The 18,394-nt window shown below is 51.9% G+C and overlaps 1 protein-coding gene across 2 annotated transcripts in view; it reads right to left on the bottom strand.

Moving 5' to 3' along the window:
- Nucleotides 1-17,466, bottom strand: part of Dgkz (diacylglycerol kinase zeta) — a 31,613-nt gene extending 14,147 nt beyond the window's left edge. Inside the window, exon 1 of one of the 2 annotated variants that reach the window (XM_028778549.1) lies at nucleotides 17,291-17,466. In XM_028778549.1, the coding sequence (XP_028634382.1) occupies nucleotides 17,291-17,466 (176 nt within the window). Of the gene's footprint in view, nucleotides 1-15,161; nucleotides 15,568-17,290 lie in introns of those variants that run through there. The other variant, XM_028778550.1, reaches the window with a different exon arrangement.
- Between the last annotated feature and the right edge of the window lie 928 nt (nucleotides 17,467-18,394).

The following is an 18,394-nucleotide window of genomic DNA, read 5'->3' as shown; positions in this document are numbered from 1 at the left end:
GAGAGAGAGAGAGAGAGAGAGAGAGAGAGAGAGAGAGAATGCACCAGATGAGGAAGCTAAGGCACTAAGGGCAGCATACACAAAGCCCACAGGCAGAGAGTGTGAAGCAGATATTGGACCCTGGGATGGAGGTGAGACGGATTAGAGAAAGAACCCATAATGTTAACACCCATCCAGTGCTACTCTGAGCCCTCTACCACCTCACTGATCCTATCAGAGCCCTCTGAGGTAGGCAGGGCCACAGCTTCATTATAAGAAAGTGGCAAGTGCATGCCCAGGTCACACAGCCAGCCAGTGTGGGCTACTTGAGTTAGGGTCCATTTTCTCTCCCAGGAAGAGAACTTGCAGGCCTAGCTGTCACCAGGGCACTAGCTTGCCAGCTCTCCCCTAGGGTGTCAGCTTTCTCCACGAGTCTGCTGAGGCCACTGTGACAGCTGCCCAGCCTGGAGGAGATTAGTCACCCAGACGCATCACACCGCCTGATGCTAGCTAGTGTCATCCAGAAAACAAAAGGCCAACAGTCGCTGTGGGGGAGGTGGTGCCATGCTCTCTGGTCAGTGGTAAAGGCTGGGCCCTCCCTGTTGTCCCAGACCCGCATGACAAGACAAGAAGGAAGCAGCCCTTGTTAGGACATATGGTAGCTTACATGCACAACTATAGAACCCATACGCTGTTGGGTGCTCCAGGACACACCTGTAACAAGTTTCCTCAGCTGCTCCGGGTACAGCCTCCCAGTGGAGCAAAGGCCAAGCCAGTGCATGTGGCCATGTACCATGGACCTCAGTTTCCCTGTTTATCTAAGAAGACTGTTAAGACTAGTTGACATGGCAAGTTCTCCTGAGGGATACTCCCACCCCCAAACACCACTGTGCTCCCACTGCCCCCTCCCGCTGGCCCCATGTTTCCTGTTCCGCTCATCTCCATAGAAACATTGGTCTGCTGGCCAGAGATTGCCTATCTCTGCTGAGGCTTCTCTAGGGCAGTTCATGCCTATTATCCCAGCACTTGGAAAGATGAGACAGGAAGTTTGCTCTATGTCTGAAGCCAACCTAGGCTACAGAGTGAATTCTAGGCCAGTCTGGGCTACAGTGTATATACCAGCTGTTTTAAAAGAAATACAAAAGGAAAAAAAAAAAAACTTGGCATGGTGGGTCCCACCTTTAGTCCCAGTACTTCAGAAGCAGAGGTTGGTGGAGCTCTGTGACTTTGAGGCTAACCTGGCTAACAAAGCAAGTTCCAAGACAGCCAGGGCTACATAGCGAGACCCCATCTTAATTAACTAATTTAACTAAAAAGCAGGCAAACAAAAGAAGCCCTGTTTGAGCCTGGAGTTCTCCCATGGCTCTGCTCTGAGTGGTCACCTCTTCTTGCCCCACCCCTTATCCCCTCCACACACTACACTGTGCATGTAACAGCCATGGGGGAGGCCCCAGAAGGGTCGCACACCAACTGCACAGCAAAATAGCTGCCTCCTAGGCTTCCTAGGCTTGTCTGGGGCAGCCAGCTACACTCAAGGAAGACAATATAAAAATGTCTCAGAGGGCCACATTAATCTCCAGCTGACCCCCAGGAGCCTGACGAGGACAGGGCCTATGGGAGGGAGGTCGGGATGGCATGAGGGAGACAGGCCACGTGCTTCCTCAGCCGCCTGCCTCCTAGCCAAACCATCTCACACTTGATACTGGCTTCAAGTGGGAAAAACCAGCACTATGAAAAACCTGGTATAGTGGTACAACCTTGTAATCCCCAGCACTCGGGAGACAGAGGCAGGAGGCAAGGTCATTTTGGATGATACAGCAAGTTCAATGTCAGCCTGGGCTATGTGAGTCTTGTCTGTAAATAAATAAGTAAGCAAGCAAACACTCTGGAACCTAGCGTCTACCACCACACCCTCAGCAGTTCAACTAGTCATTCCATCCATTTTCCATGTGCAAGCTGGCTCAGACCACCAAAGGCCAGCATGAGGGGCACTGTGCTGCTGCGGTGCACAGAAAGCACTTGATGCTACTTGGCAGACCTGGGACAGGGTAGAACTGCAGGGCCTGTGGTCGTACCACCTCCTGAGGTTTGTCTCTGCCCACAGCGCGGGTGGGAACCCAGAAAAGGAAGCAGGAGTGGCCAGGTTGGCCACCACTCACCACATGAGGAACAAAGGCCTACAGCCATGCCACCTGGGAGTCTGCTCCTGAGGAATGCCCTCTGCACCTGGCAATAGGCCGGTCCTCAGGACCTCCTCAGCCTCCAGAGGAACCTGTACAGGACACCAGTTGGGTCCTGCTACAGTGGCTACTTCATGCCATGGGGATGGCGGGTCCTGCAGGCCTCTGTTCCATGAAGGCTGCTCTGGGGTAGGACACCTGTACTCTAGCTGTCCCAGAATGAAGGCCTGCCTGGTCGGAGGGACTGCTTGCCAAAAGCCAGCCCCGGTTGCTCGGCTCCCACAGCCTCAGGAGTCAGGGGGAAGAGAGGAAAGCTGGGAAGGCAGCCAGTTCATCTAGGCTGGCTTGGGCTGGCCAGGCAGGGTGTGGACTTTACCAGGTCCCCTCACTAAAGAGATTCTGCTCCGAACACAAGGACAGCATGCAGATGAATGGGTGGACCAGGGCTGAAGGGTAACAGAGTGATTAGAAAGCCAAGTGTTTCTTTTCAGGGTCTGCCCAGGCCTGGGGAGCCCAGTAGGGCCTGCTCCTCTCCTATCAGAGGAGGAGGGCTGGTGGGGAAAGCCCTTATCTAGAGATGGTGGTGCCTGGGCCTGCCCTGATCCACCCTCCTCAAATTCACCCAGTCACAGAAGGGAGCAGGAGGTAAGGAAGAGAGGGGACCCCCACTTTGACCTGATCTGGAAGGCAAGGCAGCAGGCAAGAGGTGGACGGACAAGCAGGTGGGGACTGGGGTCGCAGGCGCCTCCGCTCTTGCTCCAGTTTGCTTGAGTTGCCGGACTCTGCAGAGCAAGTCCTAGTTTGGAGAGCTAGCTGCAGCGGCTGCGCCTCTGCCCCCTCCCCCTACCCACCCTCCTCCCCCAAGCCGGAGACAACCGTTATGAAAATAGCCCGATTGGTAACCGACTGCACTTCCTCTCCCAGTGGTGGCTCCTGGCCCTATAGCAGGCAGGCGGCAGGCAGTGGGTGGGAGGGTAGGCGGTGCACACGATCAGGCACAGGAACCTGGCCTCCTGGCACCTCTCCCCCATGTCCCAAGCCAGGCTGGGTGACAGCCATCAATATACTCTTTCCTTCAGTAACAGGCCAGCCCACACAGTGTCTGCACAAGGGAGACAAGGTACATAGATGGGCAGGAGCAGCCCGGCCCCCCTTTTAAAGGCAGACAATCACTCACTGTCCTCCTATGTCCATGGGACAGGTTTTTTGGGGTCTAGGACAGCTAAGCACACTGGATCCAGACAAAACAACCATGAAAATAATTATCTATTGAGTGTTTCACAACTTAGACAGCCTTTTCTCACCAGCATTATTAGCCAAGAGGCTGGTAATTCCCCTGTGCGGGAGGCTTACTGTCCCTGCTGAACAGATGGTGTCCCTGAGGCTCCTGAGCCTGTGACTCTTGCCTGAGGAGTGGATGAGCTGGAACTCTAGAGCCGGGCTCTTCTGGCCCTGTCAAGGGGGATCGGGGCCTTTCTGAGGTGCCTGAGTCCATGTCAGTTGAAGAATATTTAGGAGAGACCAGCTGGGGTGACCCCTGTCAACACCTCCCCATCCCCAAGGGGCATGCTCCCGTCATGGCTCTCCAGGGAATGCCAGCTATCAACTTTCCAGATTCCAGAAGCACTTCCCATTTTTCAGAAATAATAACTTCTAAAACTCCTAGAAGAATGTTGCCTGGGGAGCAGGTGATAGGTACTAAGATTTAACCAAACAGAATCTAAAGGTAAGAGCATTAATCATTCAGGAAGCAGAAGTAGGTGCATCTTTGAGTTCAAGGCCAACCTAGTCTACATAGTGAGTTCTAGGGCAGCCTGGGCTACATAGAGAAAATCTGTCTAAGGGAAAGGAAAGAAGGAAGGGAGGAAGGAAGGGAGGGAAGGAGGGAGGGAAGGAGGGAGGAAAGAAGGGAGACCAGGAAGGCAGACCAGGAGGAGGGAGAGCAATATTGCATAAAACACAACAGAATCAGTGAAAAGACACTGTTTAACTTAAACATTATTATGTTTGCTCTGTGTGCCAGTGCCACTGAGTATACGTGGAAGTCGCAGGACAACATTCCAGAGAGCTTTCCTCCGTGCAACTCCTGGCGATCAAATTCAACAGTCCAACTTAGAGGCAAATGCCTTTACCTGCTGAGCCCTCATGCTGGCCCATTTTACGCTTTTGCAAACCTAGTACCTGGTTTTCTAGCAGCAGCTGGTTCCTGTGAAGCATCCATCCCTGCACAAGATACCAGGCTGCCCTGGTAGCAGAACATGAAGGAATAAGCCTCACTCTGTGTGGAGTTGAGGAAAGTTCACCAGGTTTCCAGATAACTCTGGCTACTCTATGCCATCACAAGAAAATATGACTAGTGGTCTTTCTTTGTTTTTCTTTCTTTCTTTTGAGACAGGGTTTCTATGTATATGTAGCCCTGGCTGTCTTGGAAGTCACTATGAGGCTAGCCTCAAACTCAAAAGATCTGCCTGCCTCTGCCTCTGCTGGGATTAAACGAGTATGCCACCAGGACAAGCTGACAAGTCTTACTTCTTAAAGGCCAGTAGAAGGTCAAACCCTACCAATGAGCATAAAGTTTTACCTTGCAAGGTCTTGATTTTCTTTTGGGGGGTATGGGGTGACTGTTTTTGAGACAAAGGTCTCATTAAGTAGCTCAGGCTAGTCTGGAACTCCTGAGATCATGTGACCCCCTACCCCGACCTCTTCAACAGCTAGGAACACAGGCTTATACTGCTACAGGACTATCTTGCATTTTGTGACAGCAAGTGTAAGTCAGTGGAGAATACTGTGGTACTATGCTATACTGATCTTTCAAAGGTTGATACATTTCTTCACAGAACATCAAAAAATCATCACCTTTGCTGTCTCTATTGCTCTTAACAGTTTCCTGTCTGGGAAAGCTCCTCCCTCCACCAGAAGGTAGATACAAAGTTTCCAAAATTCTGAGTTCTGCTCAAACTCAGATTTCTTATTGGAAACAAATATTGATACAGTTTCTTAGGTGTCAGGCTCATCTCACTCATATTTGGGAAAATGTATGCCAGACACCTGGATCTGACTAGTTTGTCTGTCAGCTGCTCAGTACAAAAGATGCCACTGGCAGGCCTGAGGTAGTGGCCAATGCCTTTAATCCCAGCACTCAGGAGACAAAGGCTGGCTGATCTCTGGGAGAGTTTGAGGCCAACCTTGTCTTCATCGTGACTTCCGGGATAGCCAGAGCTATGTAGAGGCCCCATTAAAAGAAAGGAAAGAAAGAAAGGGAAGAAAGAAGGGGGCAATTAGTAGAACACACAGCTTGCCTCAGCTAAGAGTTTTAGCACATTACAGTTAGCAGCAAAAATGATTTCGGTAAACTCCATTTCATCACACAAATTACACACACACATACACACACACACACGCACACGCACACACTGGTCAGTATCTTATTGCTGTTATTCTCCTGTCTCAGCCTCCTCAATCAATTTCTCTTGTGTGTGAGTCTCTCTCTGTCTGTCTCTGTCTCTCTCTCTCAGATGGTCTCACATAGCCCAGACTGTCCTCAAAGCCCCTACATAGCTACCTTCTGAGTGCTAGGATTGGAGCCATGCCACCTCACCTGGTTTACAGAACACTGTGGATAAAATCCCAGGCTTTGGGAATGTTAGATGAACATTCTACTAACTGGGCTCTCTCCTCAGTCTAATCCTCTCAACTTTTTTTTTTTTCTAAAGAACATTAATATACAATAGGGGCCCTGCTGGCTGTTAATGCTCCCTATCTCTGCCTCTGCAGATGGCAGCACAGTGAACAGGCACACATCATGGCAGCTCAGAAACAATTCCTATGGAAATCGCTTTGTCTACAGCATCTGCAGTACCAGGTCACTTAGAGACCCTTGGACTGAGAGGTAATTCTCACAGCCTGGCAGATATGGATTCTACTCTGGCACTAACTCCCCAGGTGTAACCTAAACTATAATGCAGCCAAATTTCAGTGCTGTGCCTCTACACCTGACAATCTGCCTAGAACATGGGCCTCCCCTCTCCTCCCCTCCCCTCCTAATTTGTCACCTAGATATACCTGCTCACAGCTGCCCAGATAACCACTCACTCCCGCTGACCATCCATCTAGTTCTTCAACCACAGAAACCCTGGATACCTCTTTCTCTCAGGTCCCTGTGCCTTATTCTTTCACCAGGCAGCCAGCTCACAGGGGCTGGGGCCTGGTGAGCATATGTGGGTATGGTGGGTCCAGCACAGGGCTGGCAGGGAGCTATGTTTACTTCAGGTCAGCTCTGGAGGAAGGAACAGGGAATTCCGTGGGGGAGGGGTTAGAGCCTTCAGGGATGGGAAGCACTTCCTCCTGGGTACCCCACCAAGGGCTGGCCACAGGCCCAGGCCACTTCTCTTTGTTTGGGCACAACAACAGCTTTTGTTTGGGTGGCCATCTTCCTCTCCTCTTTTGGAGATCTGGTGAGTGACACCTGGAGGTCCCTTCCATGTTGGGAAGTCACTGCATACTCCACATTCTCTGTGGCTTTCTGTATAAAACAGCTGGGGGGTGGGGGGAGGGCTGCTGTAAAAGCTTGTGGTGCTTAGCCAGGGCCCTAGCTGAACTCCTTGATGAAATGTTCCCAGCTTCTTCCTCCATGTTCTAGGTCCACCGCAGAGTCTAGTCCTGCTAGTAATGAATGGCCAATTGGTTCTGAGAGCTCCCCTTCAGTCCCCGGCTGCCCCAGAATTATCTGGGAGCACTCGGTTCTACATGACTGTTCCCACTGACAGCTGAGAAGGCCCTGGGCCTCACAGCCAGCAGCTTTCCTTCCTATTTTTTTCCTTTGAAAAAAAAAATTTTTTTAACATTTATTTTGTGTACATGCAGGCACACACGGACCTTCACATGAACGTGTTGGTACGCCTGTATCATCACACCAGAATGCACATGTAAGGGTTAGAGGACAACTTTCAGGGGTTGGTTCTCTCCTTCTACCATGTAAATTCTGGGGTGGGGATTGAACTCAAGTAATATGCTTGGCAGCAAGCGCCTTTAACCTCTGAGCCCATGTTCCTATTTTTATATGTTAACAAATACACACTTCACTTGGCTGTTTGTTTGTTTGTTTGGTACAGTGTCTCACGTAGCTTAGGATGACCTGGAACTTATGATCCTCCTGCCTCTACCTCCCAAGCTCTACCATACTCGACTAAGCAAATATTATCTACTAATTCTGATTTAATTACTAGTTGGTACTGCTCATCCCTGTTATCTGTCCTCACAGTATCGATGAGCAAGTAAGTCACAATGTAGTTCAGTGGCTAGCCACGGGCCTATAGCGGACAAGTGGCAGAGTGGCAGTGAAAACCCAGTAGTTCCACACTGGCAAGCCTGTGTTTACCACTTGGAACACAGACAAATGGCTCTATACTTGCCACCTGGAGTCTCTATAATGGAAACCAGGCCCCTCTGTTTACTGAACTCAACCTCTCCTTTTCCCTCTCATCTTGTTTGCTCAGACACTGGCTCTGCCAGAAAGTTCTCCTCAGGACCTGTCCTGGGGAGGTCGGAGTGCAGCAGCTCCCACACTCAGGCCTTCTTCTGGTTACTCTGGGCCATCAGCACTGACCTGCTAGGCTGCATACCCTGTGAGGTCACAGACCCCGGGACCTTGTATCACTAGTAATCGCATCCCCGATTGTTGGGCATGACTTGAAGAGTGAAGAGAGGGCTAGTGAATGGTCCCGACTTAGCCTTCGTCAGGCTGACAGCACAAGGCTTCAGGATGGCTGGCCAACTTCTCAGGCCCGCTGCTAGCACTGGGTAGATAAGTCATGTGTCTTACAGGCAGCCTGCAGACTGACACTTTGTGGGATGCTAATGCTTCTCCTGACTCTCCCAATGGGACTTTCAAGTCCCATTCCCCTTCTCACGTGCCTGTACAAATCTCAATTCCCTATCTGCTAGGAGATGGACCCCCTACTTCCATTCAAAATTTAACCTCCACTAGTATCCTTAGAATCAGCTCTCCAGCTCCCAGACCCCCACCTCGTCCCCAGGCACTGATGAATGCCATCCAGGGCTTTTCTTATTGCTAAAGCAAGAACTCTGCTAGAACAAAAGCAGCCACCTTGCCCTTGGAAGGGTTTAGAGTTCTGCCTCTGACCAGCTCTAAGGTTAAGGGGCTTCAGTTGTCCTAGCCTCAACCTCCTCACTGATAACTGGGGGTTGAGGGGCTCTAGGGATTGCTGTAGGCTAGAAAGAGACCGTGTTCACAATAAACACTTCCTCAGTTTAATGAGTTTCAGAAAAGGAAATAAATACCTCCAGAGGCGTAAAACTTAGGGGAACCGCTTGGCAAGATAATTCAGTAACATCTCTCTAAGCCAAGACGCCAAGGCCAGAGTCCTGGTGGAAAGGGACACTCAGGGAGCTAAGCACATGAGCAATCTCTGGTGACTGCAAGCAACAGTGAAAACCCTAAAAAGGTTAATAAGCTCACGCTGTACTGGGAGCCTAAGGGGGAGGGCCATTTTTAGTTCAAGACTGCCTCAAAAACCAAACTAAAGCAAATCAGATCAACATCTCTCCCCCATACTAACCTCCTCACCCTTTTTAAAGAGAGGATCTGGCTATTTAGTCCAACCTGGCCTAGAACTCATATAGCCCGGGCTAACCTTAAACTCACCATCCTCCTGCCACAGCCTCCAAAGTACTAAGATTACATACATGAACCTCTATGCTCAACTAAGGGATACCATTCAGATCAAAGTAAAAATCACCCAGCGTCTGGGGAAATAAAGTGCCCGCTATGCCAGTATGAGTATCTGCTACAGATCCTAGCACCAGCCAACAAGTTTTAGTCTCTTTAAAAGATTTCCAGAGGAGCTGGGTATAGTAGCTCACTCTAATCTCAACACTCAAGGGGCTAGGGTAGGAGGATTGCTATGAGTTCAAGGCAGGCCTAGGCAATAGATGTCTCAACCGCCATCTTTCACACATACCCCTAAAAACTAAAAAAGGCCATGAGAGGGAGGCCAGCTGCCCAGTGTTGTCTTGGGTCTCCCCTGTCTGGTTTCAACACTATGTCACTCATTGTGTGGCTTAAAAGACAGACCTCAGCTTTGTCTCCCCAGGTCAGACAGCAGGACCCTCCTACAGGATGCCTTCCAGAGGTAGGTGGGCTGCAGCAGGTTGTATCAGTGGGCTGTCTATGTGGGCTAAGGAGCAGGAACCAACTTGCCCCCTTTCACAACCACCCCCGGCTCTCTCTGTAAAATGTCAGCAAGCTAGGGAAGGGGGGGTGGAGAGACAGGCAAGCTGTTAACCCGCAAGATGCTGGGGCGTGGGTGGTGCAGGCTCAGGCTCCCAGACAGCTATTTTGGCATGTGCTATGATGGTGCTCAGCCCTGGCAGGGGAGAGGCCTCTCTGTGGGAGCTCTGTACTGGCACTCTGCCAGAAGGGAGGGGGAGCAGGTCTCTGCAAGTAGAGGGAGAGAGGGTGCTGGGCACAAGTGGGACCTAATCTCTTCCTCAGGACATAGGCCACTCGCTGACCCCAGGCTATCATAGGCTCCTCTAACCCATCTTCTGAGTACTCTTCCCCTGGCACCTAAGAAAAGGTCATAGGTGTGCCCTTCTTGAGGTCCAGCTGTCAAGCACCATGACGGCTGGCTTCCAGCCATAGGCTGCCTACCCAGTATCTCTACAGCCAGTCTGCTCCTGCTCAAGGGACCCAGGGGGGTCACCTTCTAGGGGCAGAGCATCTCATGCATCTCTGGCAACTTCCTAGTGAGGTACAAACCTCTCAATAAACCCAGGCAGTACCCAAAGCCTCCTGAGGCTCTGCAGGTTAGGGTGGGATATATGAAGGGAAGTGTTAATAGCCAGGTGCGGTGGAAAGATTTTTGAGCTGAGTCCCAGGGCGAACTTCATGACCTTTATGAGCCTTGGTCATTTTCATCTGTAAAATGGAAGTAAACCCACCGAGGTCATCCTTGCAATGAGTCTATGAAACCAGCGGACTTACAAGCTTGGAGAAACTGTTGACGGTCAGAAAAGATGAACAGCATCCACCTGAACACAGGTGCGAGGGGAAGGGCTGGATGAGCGTTCAATCCTCTCACCCACCCTCCCCACTGTGGACCACAGCTCCTGGTCCCACTCAGAGCTGCTCTCTCAACATGCCCTTAGCTAAGACAGGGGCAAGGGTAAGAGGGTAGGCATTTGGTCTTTGCTCTGCCTAGCCTTTCCCTCCTGGACACAAGTGCCAGCTAGGCTGAGGGCTGAGAGCCAAGGGGCTGGGGGAAGCATACTGCAACCTGGATGCTTACACTCTCAGGGCATCCAGGGTCCTCACATGAAACACTCGGTAGTGTGGTAGCTGAGGACAGTAGCACGAGGAATGGCTTCAGGAAAGAGGAGAGCTGTGAGCTTCAAGCAGTGGTTCTCAACCTTCCTAATGCTGTGGCCCTTTAATATAGTCCCTCAGGCTATGGTGACCCCCAACCATCACGTTACTTTTGTGGCTGCAGTGACTTCATAACTGCAATCTTGCTACTGTTATGAATTGTAAGGCACACATCTATGTTTTCTGATGGTCTTAAGCAAACAACTTGGGTCATTTGACCCCCAAGGGGGTCCTAACCCATAGGTTGAGAACTACTGGCCTAAAGGCAAAGTTCACCTTCCTGCATACAATGTCCCCTCCCTGGGCTGACAGGGCAGGAAGGAAGTAGGAGACAGGCTGGGAGTGCCGGGTGACAAACGCAGGTGAGACCTTGGAGCCCTGTAATGCAGCACAGATGAACCTGTCCCTGGCTGGCTGTGAGACTTGATTGAGTAGAGGCTACTTCACCGGGCCTTGCCCTTCAGGGACAGGGAAGGGTGGAGCTACATGATACAGAAACACACACCCCTGATCACTGGCTTCACTGTGGCAGCTAGGGTCTTCAGGTAACTCACCAAGAGAAGGTGTCTGGACCCACCCACAACAGGTACAAGTGGTCTGCTAAAAGAAAATTTCTGGGCCCAGTGTCCTTCCTATGGTAGCCTCGGCCCCCTGCTGTTGTCACAGTGATACTGCAGAACAGGTTCCTGGGGAGCTCAAGGACCTTGGTGCCCTCTGGCCCTCTGTGCTAGATGGAGGAACCAACCAGCCCAAGCTTCAAAGCTGGCCAGCCTGCCCATCAACCTTTGCTTGGGGAAACATGGAAAATTCTGGGAAGGCTTTCAGAAAGATGTAGGCAGGCCTGCTGCTCTCCTTCCCAGACACAGCTCCCAAGTCTAGGCTTCCTCTGCTCAGGGGGCAGGAGTCCTTCCTCTGTCCTTGACTGAAAGGACTCCCCCTCTCTACTGTCTTAGATTAAGTGCAAATCCTTGTCAGTCTGCATGTGGGGATTTGACCTTTGTTATGGTAACAAAACAACAGGAACTGTCCATTCCCGCCCCTGACATGTAAGCCAGAAACTGGTCCATGTGACAGTAGACAGGGACCAGAATTCTTCCTTTACCTGCCAACCCGAGCCAGCTCTGGTCCTGGGCACACGGCTGCAGTGGGAGCAGACGGTCAGATGCACCCAGCTCAGGCACTGAGGTCCCTCCTCCCCAGGTTGGCAGGAACCCAAGGTTCTCCAGCCACCTGGACTGTTCTCAGCATTAGCCTAAGCAAGACAACTGATTCACTCAGAGAGATTCCTTTTGCCCTGAGACATCCTGGCGCCACAGACAGGGGTTCTCACCTCTGAAAGAGAGATATCCCTCAAGGTGTCCCTCCCCATTCATTGCAAACCACCCCAAACAGGGGCTGTTTCTGCTCATCCTGCTCCAGGCACCTCTGCCAGCCTCGTCTTCAGGACTAGGCTCATAGGCCCCGTGTGGCATAGCCTCTAAATGAGACCTATTGTGTCAAACTTGCTCCACAGGTGTGTCTCCTGCCCTCTGGGAGCTTCTGACTTTGAGACTGATGAAGGGCAGAGATGGCAGAACAGACATTCTGGCTCCCAGGGGCTTGGACAGCCAAAGCTCCTTCTGTCAAAATGTGTATGGTGCCAGGTAATTTATGATGCCCCTGGGGTGCAAAACCAGCCAATCCACAAGCTGAGTGACCTGCCCAGGACCAGGCTGTTGGCAAAAGGCCAGAAGGTGAGTCTGTCCCCCCTCCATGGGGCTGGTTCTAGGCAACTGTCCTCTCACTGGAGAAGGGCCAAACCTTAGGGTCACAGAACCTGAATGTAAAGATTCCACCTGCTCAACTCAGGGTAGAAGAGAATGAGATGACCGGGGGTTAAAGTAGGTCCCCCCCACCCCCCGTCTTCCTCTAAGAGGGGGCTGTCAGTTTCCACCATGAAGAAGTGGGGTGGGATAGAGCTGGAGGTGGGAAGAATCTATAAGAGAGGAAGTTGGCTCAGCTCTGTGTCTCTCTGGACTGAAAAAGGGGGAAATGGCAAACTGCTCCCCAGACCCCACCCAGCGATACCAGTTGAATGGGGCAGGGGCAGGCTTGAAGGAAGACACCATGGACACAGTTCTTCCTGACCTGACACAAACAGCACACATGTGGCCCTGCCAAGCCCACGGAAGACACTGCTAGCTGTTTACATACTCTGCACCTGAGCCAAGGACAGAGTTCAACGCAGCTTTCAGAGTCAACACTCAGCTGGTGTCATCTATGATCCTGTCTTCTGGCCTGTTCACTTATAAGGTCCCCCAGCCCGAGGTGTAAGGTGTTAAGTGGCAGAAGCATGTGGTAGAACACAGAGGCTGAATGTCCAAGGTGAAACAAAAGCTGTGTTATAAATAAGCATGGAGCCTGGGAAAAGATGGCTTCAACCAAAGACTTCCCAGGGACCAAGAAGTACGGCAGGACTACCTGAGCAGCATCAGTTAAAAGAACAGAACCTGGACTGGGGCACAATCCACATGTCTGTTCCTCCTGTCACCTGGCCAGCAAATGAAGTCAAGGGAGGTCTGGCACTAATGGGCACAGATCCTGAAGGCCCAAGTCTGCCAGAGGAGCTTCCCCATCATGAGCTCCCAGTGTCTTCATTTTTTTTTTAAAAGCACCACTGCCCTCTGTACATAGCACAAGCTACCACAACCAGCCTTCTAGAGGCCTTCTTTGACTTTCTTCTTGATAAGCATGCTAGAAGATCACTCCCCATCCCAGGGGGGCCATGACCCTGTGACTTTGTGGTATCACAGAATCACCTGGAAAGCTGTAGAAGAAGCCCAGGCTCACTTCTAGAGCTTAACAGGCAGACATTCCAACGGTAAGATCTAAGAATCTGACCTCTTAATGCTCCCTGGGCCTCTGTGATGTTGTATTTGAGATCCTGATGTAGAGAAAGGGATGTAGATCTTGGAATCAGACCAACCTGAGTTCAAATGCTGTCTCTGCCTCTTATGTGCTGTGTGACTCTGGGAAAATGGCTCCTCTCTCTGACAGTATGTTTATTTCATCTACAAAAATGGAGAAATAGAACCTATCCTGCTTATTTTAGAGAATTATATAAAGGTACTCAGCACTCTGTTGATCTTCTGTTGGCTATGCCCAAGGCTCATCCCTGCATCCACAAACCTGTGCTCTTCAAAATGAACACAGCTTCAGGTCAAAAGCACTCAACACTTGGTACCCTATGGGCAGCAACAGGAAGCCTTCAGGGTGCCCCCCCCCGGCCCCCCCCCCCAAGGAGCCTGTGAACACAGGAGGCTACATCCTGCAGAGCTGGGTGTAAACTGCTCTATCTTGCTTGGTTGTGGGTAACAAAACAGAAGTATTGGAAGTGTTACTGTCTGCCCTCTTGTAGGAGATCTTGAAGCCCGTGTGGCTTCTCAAAAGACCACGGGGCTCCATCTGCCAGTGCAAGGTTCCAGAAATCCTTGTGGCATGGCGTGTGCTTCGCAGCACGCTCTAAGGGCAAAGAACAGGGCCCTGGCAGGGGTAAACCAGGTGGAGGGCACAGATCAGCAGCACACCACCCACACAACAGAGGAAAACCACACAGGTTATTAGTAGGTAAGTCTACCCTGGAAAGGGCCCAGGCAAAGCTCAGAAGGGGCCAAAGACAGCAAAGCCTTAAACAGCCACAAAAAAAAACGAAGAGGGAGGCCCTGGGCAGAGTCTGAGGTCAGAGTCCAATCAGAACTCTAGGGTTCTTAGCTGATTGGCTGCAAGCTTTTCAGCCACCGAAGAAATTCAGAGGTCAGATAGGAAAAAAAGAAAGGAGGAAAAAAAAAAAAAAGATCAGAGAGTCAGGTAGGATACTCTTGGGTGGCACCTTATACCAGGGCTTTTCCAGCAGGCACAGACAGAGCACACATGCCATGAACTGCCTGCACTCAGTCTTTCCATACCCTCCCTCCAGTTTCTCATCGCCGTCATGGTCAAAGCTCTGTCACAGGTACAATATGGTGACATTTTGAGTGTTTGGGGAAGGGGCAAGATGAAGCTTGAACAGCCAACTCTGATTGAAAACTACAGGCCACTTTGTCCCTTTCCAAAGCCAAGAGCTGGAAGAAGGTAGGGTGAAGAGATGATTGTGTAGCAGAGGGAGAAGGTGCTACCTTCATGCTATGTAATAGCCAAGTAGAGCAAAACGCTAGGCACCCACAGTCCCAAGAAGTTTAAAATAAAACATCGAGTAATTTAATCAGTGACCTGGGGACAACCATGTGCTGTGGCAAATCACAATGACCACAATCGGCAGATGCCAAGATGTGGTAGTTGGCAAATGGGTTCCAGAGAAGCATGAAGGGTGGTATGACCGCCCCCACCACGCTGGTAACTGCAGGCTCAGGGAGACTGTCAAAAAGCAGTGGTGACCAGTCGTAGGGTCCCTGACTGCTGGTGCCAAGGAGTTGGGGTGACTCTGTCTCCCTGCAGGAGGGTCAGGAGCTGACCCTGTCACGGCACTAAGGACGAAGCGCACTACCAGCCAGTGCCAGCGCGCGCACCACCCGGACCGCCTGTGCCTGGCGCTTGGATACCCACGCTGGGACAGCCTGTCCCGCCGCCGCCCCGCTCACCTGTGCCCAAAGAGCCGCAGCCCCGGGAAGCGCCGCTTGGTCAGGCGCCGCGGCGCCTTGTCCGGCTCCGGACCCGCGTCGCGCTCGGAGCCGCTGGACGAGGCGGAGGCCGACTCCGAGTCGCTGCTCCGGGCCTCGGGGCTGGGGTCCCGCGGCTCCATCCGGCCCTAGCCCCGGCCGGCGGCGGGCCCGCGGGAGACGCCCATGCCGGGCCGGCGGCCGGGGCTCAGCACGCCGGCTCCGCACCGCCCGCCAAGCTCATGGCGAGCGCGCGCTCCGCCCGCCCTGTGCTGCGCGTCCCCGCGCCCCACTCCCAGGTGCCGGGGAAGCAGCCTCCGCTCCAGGAAGTGCCGACAGCCGCGGCCGCAGGACCCCGCATAGCTGGCCGGGCCTCTGCCTGCCCGCCCGCCGCCGAGCACGCCCCCTCGGCCGCTCCGCCACACTCGCCCCACGGCGCCCTCTGCCGGTCTCAAGCTTTGTCGCAAGCCCGTCGAAGAGGCCTGGGGGGCGGGACTTACGAGGGCACCACCCCCAGCTCCGTGGCCAGACTGCCTGGATGGGACTGACTTCCTGGCCTGAACTGCTCAAGCTGTTCCCAGATGTATGATCGTCCCCTCTATGTCCTCCTCCACCAAACAACCTACATGATCAAAGTATACACACGCGAGGGCGTCTGTCACCACTTCTCCCGCATTCACAAGTTATATATTGCTCTTTTGCACCCACTCAGTCACTCATGTGCTCTCCACCCTTACCCCCTTGGCTATCCGTAGGCGCACCCACAGACAAAAGCCACACAACGCTCTCCCTACACACAACAGGCACGCCCCTCACATGGAATTATCTTCACTCATCAAACTCATACTTTTCTCTCACATTCAGGACACCAAAGTCTTTCAATGACCTTCACACACTCACAAAGAACTTCAATGTTCCTCTGACAAAGTCATCCTTCTACAGCTGTTCACAATGGCTTCAACCCTTCACCCACTCCTAACATAGGGAAATTTTCCCAGCACAGTGTTCAATGTTCCCTTGAATCCTTATATCATAAGGATAAATTATGTACTTCCTACACATTCAAATACACACAAAGACAACAGTTACAACCTACACACTCATTCACATATACACCCATACAGAAGAAACTATCTCCTACACACAGATATCCCCGAGGGCAGTGGTTATAAGGACCTCATATTTCACATACACATCCAGAAATATTCTTCATGTTTGACACATGTTCTCCTCCAGAAAGGAGACCAATCGGAACAAGAAGTCACCAGGAGACATGCCATCACATACATTTGGGAATCCACAACTACGGTGGTCTCTAGAAGCTGCAGGGCTGTGCCGGGGAGGCCTGGAAGCCAATGACCTTGGTCCACCTCCTCCCCAGATCATGCCACCCTGATACCTACTATTTCAGTTAGCCCTCGGTTCTAGAAAGCCACATCCTGTGTTGCCTTCGATTTCACCATTTCCTTTGGGGCTTTGGCAACCTGTTTTCCAGGCCTCGCCTGCCACAAATAGCCAAAGCTAGAGGGCTGTGACCCAGGGACATACCTGTGATTCTGAGCAACAGCCAACACCCAGAAGCCCACCACTCTCTCTTATACACTGTTTCTAGTAGGCCTGGAGAAGCTGGGTTCCAGATCTCCAGCTAGCAATGGGGACCAAGCTGGATAAGAAAAGGTCCTGACCCTGGCTTCCTGGGGTGCATGTTTTCTTTGAGGAAGTCATCGGGTTGTTATCACCAAGCTTCATGGGAAAAGCTCGGGGCCGTGGGGGTTGGGGGGCGCAGCTTGCAGATTCCATTGAGTTTACACAGTCCTTGAATTAGATTCGAGAAAACTCCTACATCCATAGTGTACCACAGTCTTGGGAGGGCTCCTATCCCGAAAACCCCTGCCGTTCTCTCTCAACTCCAATCCCAGAGAAAAGCCTTCTATCAAATTACCTCAAGCCTGGAAACATCAGCGCTACCTCCAAACAGCTCTAGATTGTGTCTCCATGGAATTACTGGGGAATAGACGGATGAACCCACTTCTGCCATTCTTCCACAGCATATAGAAAGTTCATAGAAGGATGAGGTCTCTGTGCCCATCCCAGGCCACCCTTGTACCTACTGTGTCTGGGGAACCTCAGCTGGGATCTGTGGCACGTCCCAAGAGCGGGAGCGCCACATCTGCCTCAGTGCCCCTGGCAGCTCGGCTTCCTTCATCCCCAGCACCTTCGCCGGGCCCAGAGCAGCAGCCACATCGCAGCCTCCCCCGGCTCTGTGGCCAGCCCCCAGTGCGCTCATCCTGCCCAGCAACTCTCTTCCTCTTTCCGCACTTCCTGACGTGGGGGGGGGGGCGGGGGGGCTGCTAGAGGCCGGCTGGAGGCTCAAGCCGAGGACCACAAGGCTTGTCGGCGCCTTCCGCTGACTGGGGCAGAACACTGGCAAGGCACAGAGCTGCATGGGAGTTCAGGGGCAGGTGGGGACAAGCCCTGCCTAGCAGTCAAGAGACAACCCCGGGAGTCAAAAGCTGCCAGGCACCCACTGGACCTGCCTGGGCTGGAATTTGCACCCCAGCTCCAGGCCTTTACTTTCCAAATAACGTCTCTGAATTTCACTTCTTGGTCCTGCTAATGGTCTCTCACTTCATGACATTCCTGGTGGCACACTGGCTCCAGGTACACAGACGTACACAGACTGGCTCCAGCCTGTCTGTGTCCAGCTCTCTCTTAGCATCCTGTATGTACCATACCTTTCAACAGAGCTAGCCACACAGGGTGGCGGTGTCTTGGAAACGGCAGTGGATGGAAGATGCCAGCTCATGTTCAGTTTCTCCCATCTGCCAGCACTGTGACCTGGACCAGGCCATAAATCTTCTAAATTTATCTTACATTTTAAAGAAGATGGCTATAAACAATAAATCGGTGAATATGTTTGTCAGAGAGCTTTGGGGAGCCTTAGTTTTTCTCATCTGTAGAGTGGATTATAGTTTGGACTCGTTGGATTGTAAGTGGAATAAATAAGAGGTGAAAGGGGACATAGAAAATTTAGGAAATATTAGTTGGTACATCTTATGCATAGGCCACTGTATTAGAGCAGGGAAGCAAGCTGTACCTTCACAGAACCTAGAGCCCAGGAGAGGAAGATAGAAAAAAGACCATCAATGCATGTTAGGCAATGAAATGTGCTATTTAAAAAAGATGGAAAGGGGAAGCCAACATGAAGAGGGAAA

This window comes from Grammomys surdaster, unplaced genomic scaffold (genome assembly GCF_004785775.1).
Source record: "Grammomys surdaster isolate TR1022 unplaced genomic scaffold, NIH_TR_1.0 338, whole genome shotgun sequence".
NCBI classification, from domain to species: Eukaryota; Metazoa; Chordata; class Mammalia; order Rodentia; family Muridae; genus Grammomys; species Grammomys surdaster.
The sequence above is the reverse complement of the archived record's forward strand: the minus strand, read 5'-3'. Positions and strand labels throughout refer to the sequence as shown.